Source organism: Oncorhynchus mykiss, chromosome 12 (assembly GCF_013265735.2).
Source record: "Oncorhynchus mykiss isolate Arlee chromosome 12, USDA_OmykA_1.1, whole genome shotgun sequence".
Classification (NCBI taxonomy): domain Eukaryota; kingdom Metazoa; phylum Chordata; class Actinopteri; order Salmoniformes; family Salmonidae; genus Oncorhynchus; species Oncorhynchus mykiss.
In genome coordinates this window covers 88,749,153-88,771,154 of record NC_048576.1, presented here as the reverse complement: position 1 = coordinate 88,771,154, position 22,002 = coordinate 88,749,153, and the positions used below count along the sequence as shown (strand labels likewise).

Sequence of the window (22,002 nt, the reverse complement as noted above, 5' to 3'; positions counted from 1 at the left end):
GGTCCTAGTTAGAGAGAGGACTGGTCTCTAAAACCCCTATCATTGACCCCTAGATCCTACGTACTATGAGAGGATTGGTTGAAGCAATACGGTGAAAATTACCCCCTGCCTATCAAATCCTTTCAGATTTAGTCTCACGTAGTGACAACTCTCCTGAAGTCTGAGTCCATTAGTCTCTGCATTGACTTTGAATAACGCTGCAGTTCCCAATGCCACGGTATTGGAACAATTATTCTGACACATTTCTCTTCCATCTCCAAAAACCAGGCCTGGAATGCAGAATGAGAGATTGTTGGAAGGGGAAACATTTGTTAAAAGACACTCCACTCAGAATATTGTTGTACAGAGAGAGAGAGAATGAGGGAAAGAGGAAGAGAAAAAGAGAAGGGTCTCTTTCAAGGCACTGAGTAAATACTGCATGCACATCTCTCTCCCAGGAACAGGAAAAGGGCCTAATGAACTCATTACAGAGGAAATAGTTGTGTTTCTATTTTGGTTAAAGGTTAATGGAGTCTTATGTGAAATAGTTGGATGTTTACCAGGCCTTTTGAGGGGGGGGGGGGGGGCTTTTCTTTCTTTTTGATTCATTCACTGGCTGCCTCCCATTATTCTGTCTGGGAATCGTTCTTTCTCTGTTCACCACTCTTCCCCCTGCCGTCCTCCGCTCTTTGTCTTTCTCACACAAGTGTTTTCCCTCTTTCTCCCTAATCAAACCTCACCCCGTTGATCTCGGCATAAATGTGTTTAGTCATTGTAGATCAGCTTTTCTTTTTCAAATTGTGAAAGTAATGTACTTGTATAAGTAGGCTTAATTACCGGGATTGGGTGATTCCATTTCAATATAAATGGTTCAGGGATCCAATTCAAGCAACCCAGTTCCAATTCAAGTAATTGGGTTCAAGCTAAGTTTCAAATAAATCCAGTCTGCCTCACTTATTTGTTGCGTTTCCCTCCCAAGGCCCAGATGCAGCAGGTATCCTCCATGGTCCCTGGCGGTGGGGTGTCTGCAGCGACTGCGAGCCACACGGCCGACCCAGAGAAGCGCAAGCTCATCCAGCAACAGCTGGTCCTGCTGCTCCACGCCCACAAGTGCCAGCGGCGGGAGCAGGCCAACGGGGAGGTGCGGGCCTGCGCCCTGCCACACTGCCGCACCATGAAGAACGTCCTCAACCACATGACCCACTGCCAGGCCGGCAAGTCCTGCCAGGGTGAGTGTCTGGGGAAGGGGGGTTGTGGTGTTGGTTGCTGGATAAGTGTTGGGGGACTGAGCCTGTGTGAATATGATTGAACACACACTCGTTAATGTCCAACGGGATATCAGCTTTACTCCATTTAATGTCAGAGACATTTATATCTTCTTCTGCTGTTTAGAAGGCTATAGTTTGTTGATTGACGTTGAAGTCAAGTTGGTTATCTTTCTCTGTGCTGCTGTGTCCAAAGCCCCTCTCTCCTCCTTCTCCATGGCTCCATCTGAATTAGTCTTTCTGCTGTTCCCGGCATCCTATCTGCTCAACTACTTCTCAACCGTATTGGAGGAGAAGGTTGAAGGTCCCTGCCCTCTGACCTTCTCTGTGTGTTTTGAGGAGGAAGTGAAGAGAGGATTTGCAGAATTGAGGAAAGATTAATTTGGAAATAACCATTGTCTTCCATTCCCTCCCTCCTATTTGCCCCGGTGACTGACTGAAATCCCGCTCCAGCCTATATTAATAGTGAGGACACCAGCAGCTATAAATCCCGGGGCTTGTTTTAAAAGCCTGTCTGGGTGCTTAGGCCTAATGTAAATACTCAAGTGGCTTTAGTCTCCACACTGAGTCTGTCTGTCTGGGTGGCTACGGCGCTTTCCTGCCGCCCCGTGCTGCTCTGGACATTAAAGGGTGTCTCTAGGTCGATGGCCTCTGACTTTTAACCCCTGAGGTGCCAGTCATATTGGTAATGTGTTTTAATGGCTATGGGGTCAAATGAGGATATATGATGTTCTAGGTCTCATCCGGTTTTAATTGGGTTGTGCTGTTTACATGTTTTTAAAATGGTTTATATTAGTGATTATTTGTTTAAATGGCCTTGTTGTTTGGGTTTGCCGGTTCCAATGTTGTATTTGTTTTAACATTTTGTGGTGTAATATCTCACGTACCTACTAGCCCTGTGGGATAGCCCGCTAGCAATTCAAATAAATAATCGTAATATTAAACATTTATGAACGTAAAAGTATCTTATATCATTTAAAATCTTAAATTCTTGTTAATCTAACTGCATTGTCCGATATACAGTTGGCTTTACAGCGAAAGCATACCATGCAATTGTTTGAGGACGATGCCCCACAACATATTTTTGAACCAGCACAGGCTTCATGAAATCACAAATGGCGATTAAATAAATTGCTTACTTTTGAAAATCTTCCTCTGTTTGCAATCTCAAGGGTCCCAGCTACAACATGAATGCTTGTTTTGTTAGATAAAATCCTTCCCAAAAGGTCTGTTTAGTTGGCGCCATCGATTTCAGTAATCCACTCTTTCAACAGACAAAGGAATCCAAAGAGCTACCGATAAACTTTGTTCAAACAAGTCAAACTACGTTTCTATTTAATCCTCAGGTACGCTAAAATGTAAATAAACTATAATTTTTCATACAGAATGAAGTTTTTTCAATAGAAAAGTGAAATTGGCAGGCGTGTGTTCTCTGTCTCGCGCGAACAAATAGATTTTCCACTGAGACTCTTTGGGCCAAAACTCCTAATTCTTACTAATTTTTGTAAGAAACAAGCCTGAAACCTTGAACAAAGACATCTAGTGGAAGCCATAGGAATTGCAATCTGGGAGCTAGAATTGCATAGGACCCATAGCTTTCCATTATAAGAGCCTGGGACATAAAACTAATAATAATTATGGTTGGGTTTTTCTTTAGATTTTCGACTATATCAGTTGTGTTATAGTCGCATACATTATTTTAACATTTCTACAAACATCAGTGTTTTCTATCCAATGCTAGGCCTGAGTAACAGGCAGTTTACTTTGGGCACGTCAGTCAGGCAGAAATTCAGGAAAATAGACCCTAGCCCCAATTTATTAATGATAACTCAAATACTTGAGGCTTTTCTTTAAGTAATATAAACTCTGGGATGAGACTTATTTGATGTTAACAGGAGTAGAATGATCTCTTTTATACTCTTGAAGGGATGAATCTGAAACTTCCACTTAAGTTAATGCATTGATATCAGTAGGATGTTCACCACCGTGTGTCTCTAAAGCCCCTAATCATGCTGTTATTGGAGTCTTCCTCCACAACCATTTGCTTCCATTCCCTGGGTCTAAATCAAATCTATTACAGCAATTATCTGACTGTGTGAACACAATGGTACCTTTCTGTTAGTCCACAGGGCCCATTAGGCAACAGTCACATTAGGCTTGGAATAGTTACTAACTTTTGATTTCTGTTAGTCCACAGGGCCCATTAGGCAACAGTCACATTAGTCTTGGAATAGTTACTAACTTTTGATTTCTGTTAGTCCACAGGGCCCATTAGGCAACGGTCACATTAGGCTTGGAATAGTTACTAACTTTTGATTTCTGTTAGTCCACAGGGCCCATTAGGCAACAGTCACATTAGGCTTGGAATAGTTACTAACTTTTGATTTCTGTTAGTCCACAGGGCCCATTAGGCAACAGTCACATTAGGCTTGGAATAGTTACTAACTTTTGATTTCTGTTAGTCCACAGAGCCCATTAGGCAACAGTCACATTAGGCTTGGAATTGTTACTAACTTTTGATTTCTGTTAGTCCACAGGGCCCATTAGGCAACAGTTACATTAGGCTTGGAATAGTTACTAACTTTTGATTTCTGTTGTTTTTTCTTTGGCTCTGTGATTTACTGGACAAAATCATGTTTTATGTGCCCAGGTGTTTATTTGCCCAGCTTATATGGTGTCTTGGACAGGAAGTGGTCATCTTGTCATAGCTACTGTATGTGTTTTTCAATGACTCGTTGCCTTCTCTCTTCCTCTTCTGTCATCCCTCATCTTTCTTGCTCTTTTTCTGTCTTTCATTCAATCTCTTTCCTTTCTCTCATTCATCATTCCCCCCCCCCCCCCCCCTCCCCCCTCCCTCTCTCTCTTCCTCTCTTATCCTTCTATCCCCTCAGTGGCTCACTGTGCGTCGTCCAGACAGATAATTTCTCACTGGAAGAACTGCACGCGGCATGACTGTCCCGTCTGCCTGCCGCTGAAGAACGCCAGTGACAAAAGGAACCAGCAGCGTGAGTACCTGTTGTTTTACCCTAGGACCCTTTAGGACCCGTGTGTGTGTGTAACATTGGGTTTTGTGTAATATCATCCCATACAGGTGTTTTGGCATTAGCATACAGTGCATTCGGAAGGTATTCAGAACCCTTTTCCCACATTTTGTTACGTTAGAGCCATATCCTAAAATTGATTCAATTGTTTTGGTTCCTCATCAATCTACACTCAATATCCTGTAATTTTTGCAAATGTATTTAAAAACATAATGGAAATATAGCATTTTCATAAGTATTCAGACCCTTTTATTAAGTACTTTGTTGAAATACCTTTGGCAGCGATTACAGCCTCGTCTTCTTGAGTATGACGCTACAAGCTTCGCACACATGTATTTGGGATGTTTCTCCCATTCTTCTCTGCAGATCCTCTCAAGTGCTGTCTTGTTGTATGGGGAGTGTCGCTGCACAGCTATTTACATGTCTCTCCAGAGATATTTGATCGGATTCAAGTCCGGACGCTGGCTGGGCCACTCAAGGACATTCAGAGAATTGTCATGAAGCCGCTCCTGCGTTGTCTTGGCTGTGTGCATAAGGTCATTGTCCTGTTGGAAGGGGAACCGTCACCCAGTTTGAGGTCCTGAGCTCTCTGGGGCAGGTTTTCATCAAGGATCTCTCTGTACTTTGCCTGTTCATCTTTCCCTCCATCCTAACAAGTCTCCCAGTCCCTACCGCTGAAAAGCACTCCGACAGCATGATGCTGCCACCACCATGCTTCACCGTAGGGATGGTGCCAGGTTTCCACCAGACGTGACGCTTGGCATTCAGGCCAAAGTGTTCAATCTTGGTTTCATCAGACCAGAGAATCTTGTTTCTCATGGTCTGAGAGTCCTTTAGGTGCCTTTTGGCAAACTCCAAGCGGGCTGTTATGTGCCTTTTACTGAGGAGTGGCTTCCGTCTGGCCAATCGACTATAAAGGCCTTATTGGTGGAGTGCTGCAGAGATGGTTGTCCTCCTGGAAGGTTCTCCCATCTCCACAGAAGAACTCTGGAGCTCTGTCAGAGAGACCATAGGGTTCTTGGTCACCTCCCTGAACAAGACCCTTCTTCCCTGATTGCTCAGTTTGACCGGGTGTCCAGCTCTAGGAACAGTCTTGGTGGTTCCAAACTTCTTCCATTTAAGCATGATGGAGGCCCCTGTGTTCTTGGGGACCATCAATGCTGCAGAATGTTTTTGGTAACCTTCCCCAGATCTGTGTCTCGACACAATCTTGTCAGAGCTCTACGGACAGTTCTTGCTCTGACATGCACTGTCAACTGTGGGACTTTATATAGACAGGTGTGTGCCTTTCCAAATCTTGTCCAATCAATTGAATTTACTAAAGGTGGACGCCAATCAAGTTGTAGAAACATCTCAAGGATGCGGGTATTGTGTGTAGATTGAGTTAATGCTGTAAAGTAACAAAATGTGAAAAAAGTCCAAGGGTCTGAATACTTTCCGAACGCACCGTAGATAAACCGGCTGTTGTCGCCCCTCAGCCAGTTTTCATACAGAAATCTGTCTCGGTATCACATCTGCCACATTACATTTCATTTACAACAGATGCATTGCACACTATAACACACTTGAGCTATAAATGATTTGCGATGTAAATCGAATTGAATTAGTCACATGCGCCGAATACAACAAGTGTAGACCTTACAGTGAAAGGCTTACATTGTTGATTAAGGGCTTGTATGTAAGTTCATTTTTAATTATTTTTTTTACAATGTAACTGAATTGTCAACAGAGAAGCATGCTGAGCTGAGAGCATAGAACCCTAGAGTGAGTGAGCGAGTGAAGTTTTCAGTGGCGCCACCTGCAGCCGCATCCCTAGCTGTGCTCTGTGCTTGCGCTGCTGGCTCGCTCTGTGCTTGCTCGCTGGCTGTGAAGGATTCCTGTAGAATGCTGGGCCTGTAATCTGACACCCTGGGGGGGGGGGGGGCTCCGGAGTTTCTATCTGTGGGGGAGGAGCTCAGGGGGAGAAATCTCTCTGATTGGCCAGAAAACCGGTGACCGATTTAAATCCCCCCACAGAGGCAACCTGCATATTCTCTCTGCCGGTCACAGATTAACATACAGTAAGGCATAGAGCAGCAGTAGTAGGATCTTTGGGTGGAAGCGGATAAATATTATTTTAGAGCATAACAAATGTAGGCTTTACAATTTTGTTTTGTTTAACAACTTTAGTTTTTTATGACTTCTATGAGAAAAATAATTCACTTAATCTTTGCCAATCAGTAGATTGCTTTTCATCAAATGTAACATCAAATGTAACTTCCTTTTCTGGAAGGGCATACTAATGATTTATTAACATAGGCCCAAGCCAAGTCCTAACTGTAGTTCTGTTTGAAAACTGGGGGAGATTGGTGAGTTATGTGCAGTTGGGATTCATCGCAAGTGTTCATATTTACTCATCTCCCTCTCCACCCACCACCCTCTTCAATTTGATACAAAAGTTATTGTTTTGCCAAAGCAATCAGGTTTCTCTTTGAAATGTTTCATACATGTCTCCGCTCTCTCTCCAGCCATGCTGGGTTCGCCCGGCGCCAGCCTGCAGAGTGCCATCAATGCCACGGTGGGCACAGGCCCTCCCGGCAGCTCCCCGGGTTCCTCCATGAACAGTGGCGGGGTCAGCAGCGGGCACATCGACCCCAGTTCCATGCAGCGGGCCTACGCTGCCCTGGGCCTGCCCTATGGTAACCAGTCCCCTGCTCAGGGAGGACCTGGAGGACAGAACACAGCCCAGGGAGGGCAGCAGCTACGCTCCATCAATGCACTAGGTAAGAATGTTGCTTGGTCTCATTGGAGTTTTAGGCTAGGTTACTGTAAAGCACTTGAGGACAGTAGGATAAGAGCATCTGCTGAATGACTCAATTGTAAATGTAAAAATGGTTGATAGATGCATACAATTGATTCAACTGAATTGAATTTTGGGTTTGCAAATATGCACAATTTGAAATCCCAGAGGATGAAATCCCAGACACATGAAATAGTTATTTAAAACCAATGATTGGTTTGTTTGATTGACTGGTTAAATCATTTTGGTATAGTTCTCTGTATAAGGGTCCCGTGTGATGGGTTGAAGTGGTATAGTGAGGCTATTTGTCATTGTTTTGGTGGTAATGCTGCCTCTGGTTGGCTGTGTTCTCTCCCAGGCACTAACATGAACATGGCCGGAGGAGGGGTGGGCGTGCCCTCAGAGACCGGCATGCTCTCGGACTCATCACTCCCCTCGTCGCTCAACAAGTGAGTCCGCTCACCCATTTAGATTGTCTCTCTTAATTCTGTGCCCTAGATCACTCCAACTGGGTGGTACAGAGCTGGGCCCACTACAGTGTACAGCAGCACTCACCATTTCTACAATGAGCTCCAAAAGTATTGGGAAAGTGACAATTATTTTGTTTTGTCCCTGTACTCCAGCACTTTGGAATTGAAATGATCAAATGACTATGAGGTTAAAGTGCGGACTGTCAGCTTTAATTTGCGGGTATTTTCATCCATATCAGGTGAACCGTTTAGAAATTGCACTTATTGTACATTGTCCAAAAATAGTACGACTAATTCACTTATGTGTATTAAGGTAGTCAAAAGTATATTATTTGGTTCCATATTCCTAGCTTGAAATGATTGCATTAAGCTTGTGACAACAAATTTGGCGGATGCCAAATTTAAATTAATGGTAAGTAATGTATTGTCACTTTGGAGTCACTTTTGTAAATGAGAATAGAATATGTTTCTAGAGACTTCTACATTAATGTGGATGCTAGTATGATTACGGATAGTCCTGAATTAATCGTGAATAATGATTTGAGAAAGTTAGTCGCACAAATATCATGCCTTCTTGACATGCCAACCTCTCACCATACAATAACAGGGGAGGTTAGCATTTTATATCATACCCCCAAGACATGCTAACTTCTCACCATACAATAACAGGGGAGGTTAGCATTTTACATCATACCCCCAAGACATGCCAACCTCTCACCATACAATAACAGGGGAGGTTAGCATTTTACATCATACCCCCAAGACATGCTAACTTCTCACCATACAATAACAGGGGAGGTTAGCATTTTACATCATACCCCCAAGACATGCTAACCTCTCACCATTACATTAACAGGGGAGGTTAGCATTTTACATCATACCCCCAAGACATGCCAACCTCTCACCATACAATAACAGGGGAGGTTAGCATTTTACATCATACCCCCAAGACATGCCAACCTCTCACCATACAATAACAGGGGAGGTTAGCATTTTACATCATACCCCCAAGACATGCCAACCTCTCACCATACAATAACAGGGGAGGTTAGCATTTTACATCATACCCCCAAGACATGCCAACCTCTCACCATACAATAACAGGGGAGGTTAGCATTTTACATCATACCCCCAAGACATGCCAACCTCTCACCATACAATAACAGGGGAGGTTAGCATTTTACATCATACCCCCAAGACATGCTAACCTCTCACCATACAATAACAGGGGAGGTTAGCATTTTATGTCATACCCCCAAGACATGCTAACCTCTCACCATTACATTAGCAGGGGAGGATTGCATTTTATATCATACCCCAAGACATGCTAACCTCTCACCATTACATTAACAGGGGAGGATTGCATTTTATATCATACCCCAAGACATGCTAACCTCTCACCATACAATAACAGGGGAGGTTAGCATTTTACATCATACCCCCAAGACATGCTAACCTCTCACCATACAATAACAGGGGAGGTTAGCATTTTACATCATACCCCCAAGACATGCCAACCTCTCACCATACAATAACAGGGGAGGTTAGCATTTTACATCATACCCCCAAGACATGCCAACCTCTCACCATACAATAACAGGGGAGGTTAGCATTTTACATCATACCCCCAAGACATGCTAACCTCTCACCATTACATTAACAGGGGAGGTTAGCATTTTACATCATACCCCCAAGACATGCCAACCTCTCACCATTACATTAACAGGGGAGGTTAGCATTTTATATCATACCCCAAGACATGCTAACCTCTCACCATTACATTAACAGGGGAGGATTGCATTTTATATCATACCCCAAGACATGCTAACCTCTCACCATTACATTAACAGGGGAGGTTAGCATTTTAGTGGGGGTCTGATATTTGTGCATCTAACTTTCTCACTAATCATTATTTACAGGTCATTCAGGACTATCCGTTATCATGCTATAATCCACATGAATGTAGATGTAAATAAGAATATAATATGCTTCTAAACACAAGTGACTCCAAAATGACACTACATTATTTACCATTCATTTTATTCAGACCCCTTCACTTTTTCCACATTTTATGTTCCAACCTTATTCTAAAATGTATTAATTAAAAACATTTCCTCATCAATCTACACACAATATCCCATAATGACAAAGTGAAAAACATTTTATTAAAAAAAAAACTTTTAGTATTCAGACCTTTTTGCTATGAGACTCAAAATTGAGCTCAGGTGCATGCATCCTGTTTCCATTGATCATCGTTGTTTCTACAACTTGATTCGAGTTTATTTGGAAAGGCGCACACCTGTCTAGATTTTTTATTTATTTATTTTATTTCACCTTTATTTAACCAGGTAGGCAAGTTGAGAACAAGTTCTCATTTACAATTGCGACCTGGCCAAGATAAAGCAAAGCAGTTCGACACATACAACGACACAGCGTTACACATGGAGTAAAACAAACATACAGTCAATAATACAGTATAAACAAGTCTATATACAATGTGAGCAAATGAGGTGAGAAGGGAGGTAAAGGCAAAAAAGGCCATGGTGGCAAAGTAAATATAATATAGCAAGTAAAACACTGGAATGGTAGTTTTGCAATGGAAGATTGTGCAAAGTAGAAATAAAAATAATGAATCAAAATCAAATTTATTTATATAGCCCTTCGTACATCAGCTGATATCTCAAAGTGCTGTACAGAAACCCAGCCTAAAACCCCAAACAGCAAGCAATGCAGGTGTAGAAGCACGGTGGCTAGGAAAAACTCCCTAATGGGGTGCAAAGGAGCTAAATAAATAAATTTATTAAATACAGCAGGGAAAGAGGTAGTTGTTTGGGCTAAATTATAGGTGGGCTATGTACAGGTGCAGTGATCTGTGAGCTGCTCTGACAGTTGGTGCTTAAAGCTAGTGAGGGAGATAAGTGTTTCCAGTTTCAGAGATTTTTGTAGTTCGTTCCAGTCATTGGCAGCAGAGAACTGGAAGGAGAGGCGGCCAAAGAAATAATTGGTTTTGGGGGTGACTAGAGAGATATACCTGCTGGAGCGTGTGCTACAGGTGGGAGATGCTATTGTGACCAGCGAGCTGAGATAAGGGGGGACTTTACCTAGCAGGGTCTTGTAGATGACATGGAGCCAGTGGGTTTGGCGACGAGTATGAAGCGAGGGCCAGCCAACGAGAGCGTACAGGTCGCAATGGTGGGTAGTATATGGGGCTTTGGTGACAAAACGGATTGCACTGTGATAGACTGCATCCAATTTGTTGAGTAGGGTATTGGAGGCTATTTTGTAAATGACTTTGGATTGGAGATGTTTGATATGGGTCTGGAAGGAGAGTTTACAGTCTAACCAGACACCTAAGTATTTGTAGTTGTCCACGTATGCTAAGTCAGAGTCGTCCAGAGTAGTGATGTTGGACAGGCGGGTAGGGGCAGGTAGCGATCGGTTGAAGAGCATGCATTTAGTTTTACTTGTATTTAAGAGCAATTGGAGGCCACGGAAGGAGAGTTGTATGGCATTGAAGCTTTCCTGGAGGGTTGTTAACAGTGTCCAAAGAAGGGCCAGAAGTATACAGAATGGTGTCGTCTGCGTAGAGGTGGATCAGAGACTCACCAGCAGCAAGAGCGACCTCATTGATGTGTACAGAGAAGAGAGTCGGTCCAATAATTGAACCCTGTGGCACCCCCATAGAGACTGCCAGAGGTCCGGACAGCAGACCCTCTGATTTGACACACTGAACTCTATCAGAGAAGTAGTTGGTGAACCAGGCGAGGCAATCATTTGAGAAACCAAGGCTGTCGAGTCTGCCGATGAGGATGTGGTGATTGACAGAGTCGAAAGCCTTGGCCAGATCAATGAATACGGCTGCACAGTAATGTTTCTTATCGATGGCGGTTAAGATATCGTTTAGGACCTTGAGCGTGGCTGAGGTGCACCCATGACCAGCTCTGAAACCAGATTGCATAGCAGAGAAGGTATGGTGAGATTCGAAATGGTTGGTAATCTGTTTGTTGACTTGGCTTTCGAAGACCTTAGAAAGGCATGGTAGGATAGATATAGGTCTGTAGCAGTTTGGGTCAAGAGTGTCCCCCCCCCCTTTGAAGAGGGGGATGACCGCAGCTGCTTTCCAATCTTTGGGAATCTCAGACGACACGAAAGAGAGGTTGAACAGGCTAGTAATAGGGGTGGCAACAATTTTGGCAGATCATTTTAGAAAGAAAGGGTCCAGATTGTCTAGCCCGGCTGATTTGTAGGGGTCCAGATTTTGCAGCTCTTTCAGAACATCAGCTGAACGGATTTGGGAGAAGGAGAAATGGGGAAGGCTTGGGCGAGTTGCTGTTGGGGGTGCAGTGCTGTTGACCGGGGTAGGAGTAGCCAGGTGGAAAGCATGGCCAGCCGTAGAAAAATGCTTATTGAAATTCTCAATTATGGTGGATTTATCAGTGGTGACAGTGTTTCCTATCTTCAGTGCAGTGAGCAGCTGGGAGGAGGTGTTCTTGTTCTCCATGGACTTTACAGTGTCCCAGAACTTTTTTGAGTTAGTGTTGCAGGAAGCACATTTCTGCTTGAAAAAGCTAGCCTTGGCTTTTCTAACTGCCTGTGTATAATGGTTTCTAGCTTCCCTGAACAGCTGCATATCACGGGGGCTGTTTGATGCTAATGCAGAACGCCATAGGATGTTTTTGTGTTGGTTAAGGGCAGTCAGGTCTGGGGGGAACCAATGGCTATATCTGTTCCTGGTTCTAAATTTCTTGAATGGGGCATGTTTATTTAAGATGGTTAGGAAGGCATTTAAAAAAAAAATATCCAGGCATCCTCTACTGACGGGATGAGATCCATATCCTTCCAGGATACCCCGGCCAGGTCGATTAGAAAGGCCTGCTCACTGAAGTGTTTCAGGGAGCGTTTTACAGTGATGAGTGGAGGTTGTTTGACCACTGACCCATTACGGATGCAGGCAATGAGGCAGTGATCGCTGAGATCTTGGTTGAAGACAGCAGAGGTGTATTTAGAGGGCAAGTTGGTTAGGATGATATCTATGAGGGTGCCCGTGTTTAAGGCTTTGGGGAGGTACCTGGTAGGTTCATTGATAATTTGTGTGAGATTGAGGGCATCAAGTTTAGATTGTAGGATGGCTGGGGTGTTAAGCATGTTCCAGTTTAGGTCGCCTAGCAGCACGAGCTCTGAAGATAGATGGGGGACAATCAGTTCACATATGGTGTCCAGAGCACAGCTGGGGGCAGAGGGTGGTCTATAGCAGGCGGCAACGGTGAGAACAATTGATGTTTGCTCCGGAATCGACGAAAGCCGATTGTCACAAGGATAGCAGCTAGCCAGCTGTGAGATCCAGGCATGAACGTCCAGAGCCAGTGGCCGAAATCTAGGGACATGGAGAGAGAAACTGGTCCGGTATGTTCCGCTCCGAGCCGCACTGCGCTGCGCCGTACAAAACCGGCGATAGATTTTTGCGCTAAAGGATAGCTGATGACCACAAACCGTGGTTAGCTGAATACTAACGATTTGCCAGTAAAGAAGCTAACTAGCTTCTGAACTAGCTTCTGATTAGCTTCTGAACTAGCTTCTGATTAGCTTCTGAACTAGCTTCTGATTAGCTTCTGGGCCAGCTTCTGGCTAGCTCCTGGCTAGTTTCATGCTAGCCTCTTGGAGTTTCTGGCTAGCTTCCCGGAGGACCACAGATCTGAGGTAAATAATACTTTTTTATAAATATAAATTGGTGAGGTGGGTTGCAGGAGAGTGTTTTGAAGATGAGTTGATGGAAAATTTAAAAAAAAATGTATGTGAAAAAAGTTTGTGTACATACATACATACATACATACATACATACATACATACATACATACATACATACGGGACAAGACGAGGACAAAAGACGTCTGAACTGCTATGCCATCTTGGAGGCTAGAAGGTAAGATAAGGTCCCACAGTTGACAGTGCATGTCAGCAAAAGACAAGCCATGAGGTTGAAGGAGTTGTCCGTAGAGCTCCTAGACAGGATTGTGTTGAGGCACACACCTGGGGGAAGGGTACCAAAAAATTCCCCATCATTGAAGGTCCCCAAGAACACAGTGGCCTCCATCATTATAAAATGGAAGAGGTTTGGTACCACCAAGACTCTTCCTAAAGCCTGACCAAACTGGGCAATCGGCGGAGACGGGCTAGAGCTTGATGGCCTAAAAATCATCTCTCTTTTTTTCAAGCGTATGGGTGATTCACAATATCTATGCATTTCAAACAGTCTGCAATAATGTAATGAATTCAGGTATTGTGAAGTTATACCTATGCTAAATATAAGCCTCCACAACCATAAGACACACTAATAAGTTAATTATTTGATAAAACTAGTTGAACCTGCTTTTTTTTGGGGTGGGCAGGCAATCACTGATCTGGATTTCAAATCTGAAAATGCCTTTTTTTGTTACAAATTGAACAAGAACCATGTATAATGCACATTCACTAATGACTCACTTCTTGTAGCAGGCTATAGAACATTAACACAGGTCTCATCAGCAGACTCTCACACAAAAGCCCACGTGTTAGTGAGTATCCAGTTAATATTTATATTTCAACTTGAGCCAACGTGGATCTATTTGCTAGATAACAAGGACAATACCATCCCTACAATGAAGCATGGTGGTGGCAGCATCATGCTGTGGGGATGTTTTTCCTGCGTTAGGGACTGGGAGACTAGTCAGAATGGAGGGAAATAAGAACAGCGCAAAGAGATTCTTGATGAAAATCTGCTCCAGATTGCTCAGGACCTCAGACTGGGGCGACAATTCGCCTTCCAACAGGACAACGACCCTAAGCACACAGCCCAGACAATGCAGAAGTGGCTTCAGGACAAGTCTCTGAATGTCCTTGAGTGGCCCAGCCACAAAACGTGAAGGTCTGAATACTTTGATGAACAGCGATATGGATGAAAATTCCCTCAAAGTAAAGCTGACAGTCTGCACTCTAACTTCAGTTATTGTATAATTTCAAATCAAGTGTGCCAGAGTACAGAGCCGAAACAACAATGTGTCACCGTCCCAATACTTTTGGAGCTCACTGTATATTCCATTTAAATAGTAGCTTTCATGATGAAGAAAAACATCTGCATAAAAACAGTTTTTGGCTTAGTTCTAGTGAAACATGTACATTCTGGTCTTCATTTTAAAAGTTAGAACGTTTTGATTTGGCTCTTTTTACCCATAGCGGTTCTACTCTACCATTTGAAATCGTGATGGAGAGGCACCTTGACGGTGCCTCTACGTCATCTCAAAGGGAAGAGTTGGGTATGAAATCCACTCCCTTGTAGAGGTGCTGGGTGGTACCACCTCGAGGCTTACTATAAAAGTAGGTGACCGTGTGCTTTATTTGCCGATGGTCTTGGTGAGGGGAGTGTGCCAATCAATATATGTTGCGTGACTCTTCCTTGACTAGACCACTATTCAAAAGGCAGTAAGGCACATTTCCACATATGACCAAATGAACCGTTGTTGCTTACTGTTTCATACACATCTACATGATGAACCAATAAAAAATATACATGAGGTTCATGAGGATTATACTTTTATATTCATAGCTACATGTATCGTAACAAGAAATGGATGACAATGGTCATGTCAACTCGTTTTGCTATGACTGGTGGCACAGTGTGCTAAAACAGTTGGCTCATATTTCAATGGTTGAGTTGTAATCCTACATGTGGCAGATATATTTATAAATCCTTTATTTACACTGTTCATCCCGTGCCCACACTTCTAGTACTGAGAAGTGATAGCCTACCTGTGAGACTGGTTGGCCTGGTAGTAGTTGTAGGTTTTTATACACTACCCAAGACCAACCTGAGAGTTAATTTGATCATTGGTAAAATAGTTACTGCAGTGCTGATTGAATTGAGCCCCATATCTTAATTTTCAATGTGATGATTGCACTTTTCCCAACACAATACTGCAACAAAAAAATATCCACATTTCAAATATTTTTTTACGCCCCATGGGAAATTGGAACTTACTCCACACGCGCCGATAGATGTCAGGAACTCACCACCTTACCACTGAGTTAACAGTGCAGATAGATGTCACCACCTTACCACTGAGTTAACATTGCAGATAGATGTCACCACCTTACTACTGAGTTAACAGAGCAGGTAGATGTCAGGAACTCACCACCTTACCACTGAGTTAACAGTGCAGATAGATGTCACCACCTTACCACTGAGTTAACATTGCAGATAGATGTCACCACCTTACTACTGAGTTAACAGAGCAGGTAGATGTCAGGAACTCACCACCTTACCACTGAGTTAACAGAGCAGGTAGATGTCAGGAACTCACCACCTTACCACTGAGTTAACAGTGCAGATAGATGTCACCACCTTACTACTGAGTTAACAGAGCAGGTAGATGTCAGGAACTCACCACCTTACCACTGAGTTAACAGAGCAGGTAGATGTCAGGAACTCACCACCTTACCACTGAGTTAACAGTGCAGATAGATGTCACCACCTTACTACTGAGTTAACAGAGCAGGTAGATGTCAGGAACTCACCACCTTACCACTGAGTTAACAGAGCAGGTAGATGTCAGGAACTCACCACCTTACCACTGAGTTAACAGAGCAGGTAGATGTCAGGAACTCACCACCTTACCACTGAGTTAACAGTGCAGATGTCACCACCTTACCACTGAGTTAACAGTGCAGATGTCACCACCTTACCACTGAGTTAACAGTGCAGATGTCACCACCTTACCACTGAGTTAACAGTGCAGATGTCACCACCTTACCACTGAGTTAACAGTGCAGATGTCACCACCTTACCACTGAGTTAACAGTGCAGATGTCACCACCTTACCACTGAGTTAACGGAGCAGATGTCACCACCTTACCACTGAGTTAACAGTGCAGATGTCACCACCTTACCACTGAGTTAACAGTGCAGATGTCACCACCTTACCACTGAGTTAACAGTGCAGATGTCACCACCTTACCACTGAGTTAACAGTGCAGATGTCACCACCTTACCACTGAGTTAACAGAGCAGATGTCACCACCTTACCACTTAGTTAACAGAGTTGAGCCATATTTGCTCGCAATGCACACAATGTTATCAGAGCGTGCCAGTGGATTTCTGGTAAGTATACTTTAGTGAGAAAGTGTTGATCGGGTACAACTATGTTTACCCACCCCCAAAATGAATATTTATGAGCAATTCCCCACCACTTCTCACCTGAATGCGTTGTTTGAATATATGAAAGGGTTGGTCAAAGGCTGAAATTGGGATTAAATTCCTGATAACTACAATGCCACTCTTTCTACTCAGTTACCTGACACAGCATTACACAAGTTATTCTCTCATAGTTACCTTGGTGTTACTCTTATGATTACATGTTTCCTAAGTTGTCCTGCTCTCCTCTCTCCGTCCTCCAGTCAGTTGATGCCAGACGGGTTGGGCATGGGGGGCATGGGCAACCTGCCAGGCGCCAACCCTCTCTCTGCCTCGGGGGTGAGGAAGACGTGGCACGAGCACGTCACTCAGGACCTACGCACCCACCTGGTGCACAAACTGTAAGTACCACCAAGATGCTTGCATTCTCTTCCTTCATTGTTTTTTCTCCTCAATGACCATGAATCTACTGGGGTTTAATAGGTGGACAACCCTCATGGTTTTGCCACCATAGGGCTAAAGGTATAGGAGTTGGTTTGGGACTGGCCCACTGTGTTCACTTACCTTTCCCGTTCAGATCAGTGTTCTGAAAGGAAAAGCAGTTTTCTGATTGAGGTTGCCGCTACTCCAACTCACTGTTTAATTCTCCCTTTGTGCTGTCCCTCTTTCCCTCCACCATCCCTTCCTTCTCCCTGTCCTCCTCCAGAGTACAAGCCATATTCCCCACCCCAGACCCCGCAGCACTGAAGGATCGGCGGATGGAGAACCTGGTGGCGTACGCAAGGAAGGTGGAAGGGGACATGTACCAGTCTGCCAACAGCAGGGTAATGAACTCCAGTGGAGGCTGCTGAGGGGAGGACGGCTCATAATGGCTGGAACCGATCGAATGGAATGGCATCAAACACATTGAAGCTATGTGTTTGATGTATTTGATACCATTCCGCTCCAGCCCTTACCAAGAACCCGCCCTCCAACCAATTAAGCTGCCACCAACCTCCTGTGATGAACTCACTACTGCTTGAAACGCCAACATAGACTACATCCCAATCTCCAACCTTCTCCCTTAGTGTGCACTTTAAGTAGCTGATATAACATTCAATAAAGTTAACAAAATATATACTGAACAAAAATATAAACGCAACATGCAACAATTTCAGCTATTTTACTGAGTTAGTTCAAACCAGGAAATCAGTCAATTGAAATAAATAAATTAGGCCCTCATCTATGGATTTCAAGTGACGGCAGGGGAGCAGACATGGGTGGGCCTGGCTTAGGCATAGGGCATAGGCCCACCCATTATCCCACCTATTGGGGAACTAGGCCCAGTCAATCAGATTGAGTTTTTCCCCAAAAAAGGGATTTATTACAGACAGAAATACTCCTCAGTTTCATCAGCTGTCCGGGTGGCTGGTCTCAGACGATCCCGTAGGTGACGAAGCCGGATGTGGAGGTCCTGGGCTGGCGTGGTTACACGTGGTCTCCAGTTGTGAGGGCGGTTGTACGTACTGTCAAATTCTCTAAAACGACAGAGGTGGCTTATGGTAGAGAAATTAATTTTTAATTCTCTGGCAACAGCTCTGGTGGACATTCCTGCAGTCAGCATGCCAATTGTACCCTCCCTCAAAATCTGAGAGGTCTGTGGCATTGTGTTGTGTGACACAACTGCATATTTTAGTTACCTTTTTTTGTCCCCGGCACAAGGTGCACCTGTGTAATGATCATGTTGTTTAACCAGATTCTTGATATGCCACACCTGTCATGTGGATTGATTATCTTGGCAATGGAGCAATGCTCACCAACATGGATCTAAACCCATTTGTTTGCAAAATTTGAGGAAAATAAGCTTTTTGTGTGTGTGAAAGATTTCTGGGATCTTTTATTTCAGCTCATGAAACATGGGACCAACACTTTACATGTTGCGTTTATATTTTTGTTCTGTATAAGTTATTTCTAATCTCGTGTTGTCAATTTCTGCAGGACGAGTATTACCACTTCCTGGCGGAGAAGATCTATAAGATCCAGAAGGAGTTGGAGGAGAAGAGGCGCTCGCGGCTCCAGAAGCAGCCGGGCCCCATGGCAGTGGGGGGCCCAGGGGCCCAGCAGCAGCCTGGCCCCATGGCAGTGGGGGGCCCAGGGGCCCAGCAGCAGCCTGGCATGCCCCCTCAGCCGAACTCCATGGGTCCTGGCCAGTCCCCACGGCCAGCCAGTGAGTACCCTCCTCCCTGGATCTCTGGAGACCCCTCTATTGAAGGAGGGAGCAACATAATCACTTATGTTTATTATCATCCTATTACCATGTGTGGGGCCAAACCTTCTTTTTATCAGTCATGCATTGACGGTGGAAATTTGACTAGCATTTGGGCCTATAACAGGATAATGATATGTTTGGTTAAAGTCTGTGTTTGAGGCTATAGTTAGCTAATTTGGAAGCTTTGGTATATGACATGTTGACCACCTCATCCTCCTCTCTTTCAGATGGATCTGTGCCTATGCCCAACGTGCCAAATCAGATCATGCCCCGCATGCAGGTGTCTCAAGGTACCAGTCCTTCTCCTACACTTCAACACTTGTTTCTCATCCTCCTTTCATTCAGACAGTCAACTGCTCAGTGACTGTCAACCCCCCTGGTGGCCAGTTGATTATATACTATAATCACTAACATAGTAAAGGGTAAATACTCCCAATACGCAAATAGTGTAAATGTTTTTTTCAGGAACTGTTTCTCTGTAAATGTTTATTTATATAATTAGAGCCAGCGTTTCCCCTGTAATCATTTAAGAAGCTAAAAGAATGAAACCAATAAAATAAACAATGAATTTTGGAGTACGTTTGGAATGGCTGAATTACTGACCGGGCATGCGGGCATATGCCCAGGGGCCCAGATTTTTGCATAAGAACACAGAATTGGCCATGGATAAATGAATAGAATTGCCAGAAATGAGCTTTCACACTGCAACATTTTTTTGTCAGCTCCATGACAAAATGTGTAGATTTGCTGAAAAAAAAAGCTTTACAATTGTACATCTTTCTCTTGGCTCCATGGGGGAAAAATGAACCACTTTCTGATCCAGAAAAAAACCCTGCTTATTGCTAATAAAACACCTGCCTGATAATATGGAATGGTGCCATGTATACAGTGCCTTGCGAAAGTATTCGGCCCCCTTGAACTTTGCGACCTTTTGCCACATTTCAGGCTTCAAACATAAAGATATAAAACTGTATTTTTTTGTGAAGAATCAACAACAAGTGGGACACAATCATGAAGTGGAACGACATTTATTGGATATTTCAAACTTTTTTAACAAATCAAAAACTGAAAAATTGGGCGTGCAAAATTATTCAGCCCCCTTAAGTTAATACTTTGTAGCGCCACCTTTTGCTGCGATTACAGCTGTAAGTCGCTTGGGGTATGTCTCTATCAGTTTTGCACATCGAGAGACTGACATTTTTTCCCATTCCTTCTTGCAAAACAGCTCGAGCTCAGTGAGGTTGGATGGAGAGCATTTGTGAACAGCAGTTTTCAGTTCTTTCCACAGATTCTCGATTGGATTCAGGTCTGGACTTTGACTTGGCCATTCTAACACCTGGATATGTTTATTTTTGAACCATTTCATTGTAGATTTTGCTTTATGTTTTGGATCATTGTCTTGTTGGAAGACAAATCTCCGTCCCAGTCTCAGGTCTTTTGCAGACTCCATCAGGTTTTCTTCCAGAATGGTCCTGTATTTGGCTCCATCCATCTTCCCATCAATTTTAACCATCTTCCCTGTCCCTGCTGAAGAAAAGCAGGCCCAAACCATGATGCTGCCACCACTGTGTTGCTTTTACGCCAAACATAACGTTTTGCATTGTTGCCAAAAAGTTCAATTTTGGTTTCATCTGACCAGAGCACCTTCTTCCACATGTTTGGTGTGTCTCCCAGGTGGCTTGTGGCAAACTTTAAACAACACTTTTTATGGATATCTTTAAGAAATGGCTTTCTTCTTGCCACTCTTCCATAAAGGCCAGATTTGTGCAATATACGACTGATTGTTGTCCTATGGACTGAGTCTCCCACCTCAGCTGTAGATCTCTGCAGTTCATCCAGACTGATCATGGGCCTCTTGGCTGCATCTCTGATCAGTCTTCTCCTTGTATGAGCTGAAAGTTTAGAGGGACGGCCAGGTCTTGGTAGATTTGCAGTGGTCTGATACTCCTTCCATTTCAATATTATCGCTTGCACAGTGCTCCTTGGGATGTTTAAAGCTTGGGAAATATTTTTGTATCCAAATCCGGCTTTAAACTTCTTCACAACAGCATCTCGGACCTGCCTGGTGTGTTCCTTGTTCTTCATGATGCTCTCTGCGCTTTTAACGGACCTCTGAGACTATCACAGTGCAGGTGCATTTATACGGAGACTTGATTACACACAGGTGGATTGTATTTATCATCATTAGTCATTTAGGTCAACATTGGATCATTCAGAGATCCTCACTGAACTTCTGGAGAGAGTTTGCTGCACTGAAAGTAAAGGGGCTGAATAATTTTGCACGCCCAATTTTTCAGTTTTTGATTTGTTAAAAAAGTTTGAAATATCCAATAAATGTCGTTCCACTTCACGATTGTGTCCCACTTGTTGTTGATTCTTCACAAAAAAATACAGTTTTATATCTTTATGTTTGAAGCCTGAAATGTGGCAAAAGGTTGCAAAGTTCAAGGGGGCCGAATACTTTCGCAAGGCACTGTATGTTTTTAACAATATGCTATTGGGCTCATCATGGTGTCTAAACACTTTTGGAGTAGAATGTATTTTTAATGTCACTGTAAATGACATCAGTCATTCTACAAAAAATATCCTGGGGTGGCACCCCCCGCCCCTTTGACTTTATCCACCGTGACAAAACAAATTATAGTGGAAAAACGAACAGGAAATGTACAAGTTTGTGAAAAGTTATGATTTAGCGCCTAACTGACTCAGTGGCTCCTTCACCTGCTCATCAGAGCATAGGATTATTAATTACAACATCTCATGTGTATTGTAGACAACACTAATCCTGTGTGTGTGAACTGTATGTTTGTGTGTGCTTCTCCTCTCCCACATAGGAATCAATCAGTTCAACCCCATGGCAATGCAGAACGTGCAGATGTCCCAGGCGCCCATGGGGGCCCGCGCCGCCTCGCCCATGAACCACTCGCAGCAGATGAACATGAGCTCTGTCCCAGCGGTGAGACCTCCATGCTCCCTCTATGCCCCAGTTAACTCTTTCCTTCCTTCTGGATCTCCTTCTCTCCCTTTCTCCTCTCTCACTTCCTCTCTCTGTCTTGC

The 22,002-nt window shown here is 43.7% G+C and overlaps 1 protein-coding gene across 4 annotated transcripts in view; it reads left to right on the top strand.

Annotated features, from left to right (window-relative positions):
• The window catches only part of LOC110485267 (histone lysine acetyltransferase CREBBP), a 97,225-nt gene that overhangs the window by 44,251 nt on the left and 30,972 nt on the right, over positions 1 to 22,002 (top strand). For all 4 annotated transcript variants that reach the window (XM_036939091.1, XM_036939089.1, XM_036939088.1 and 1 more), the window contains exons 4-12: positions 959 to 1,208; positions 4,136 to 4,249; positions 6,793 to 7,047; positions 7,423 to 7,513; positions 16,961 to 17,098; positions 17,404 to 17,521; positions 18,675 to 18,903; positions 19,173 to 19,235; positions 21,780 to 21,901. In XM_036939091.1, the coding sequence (XP_036794986.1) occupies positions 959 to 1,208; positions 4,136 to 4,249; positions 6,793 to 7,047; positions 7,423 to 7,513; positions 16,961 to 17,098; positions 17,404 to 17,521; positions 18,675 to 18,903; positions 19,173 to 19,235; positions 21,780 to 21,901 (1,380 nt within the window). The remainder of the gene's footprint in view (positions 1 to 958; positions 1,209 to 4,135; positions 4,250 to 6,792; positions 7,048 to 7,422; positions 7,514 to 16,960; positions 17,099 to 17,403; positions 17,522 to 18,674; positions 18,904 to 19,172; positions 19,236 to 21,779; positions 21,902 to 22,002) is intronic.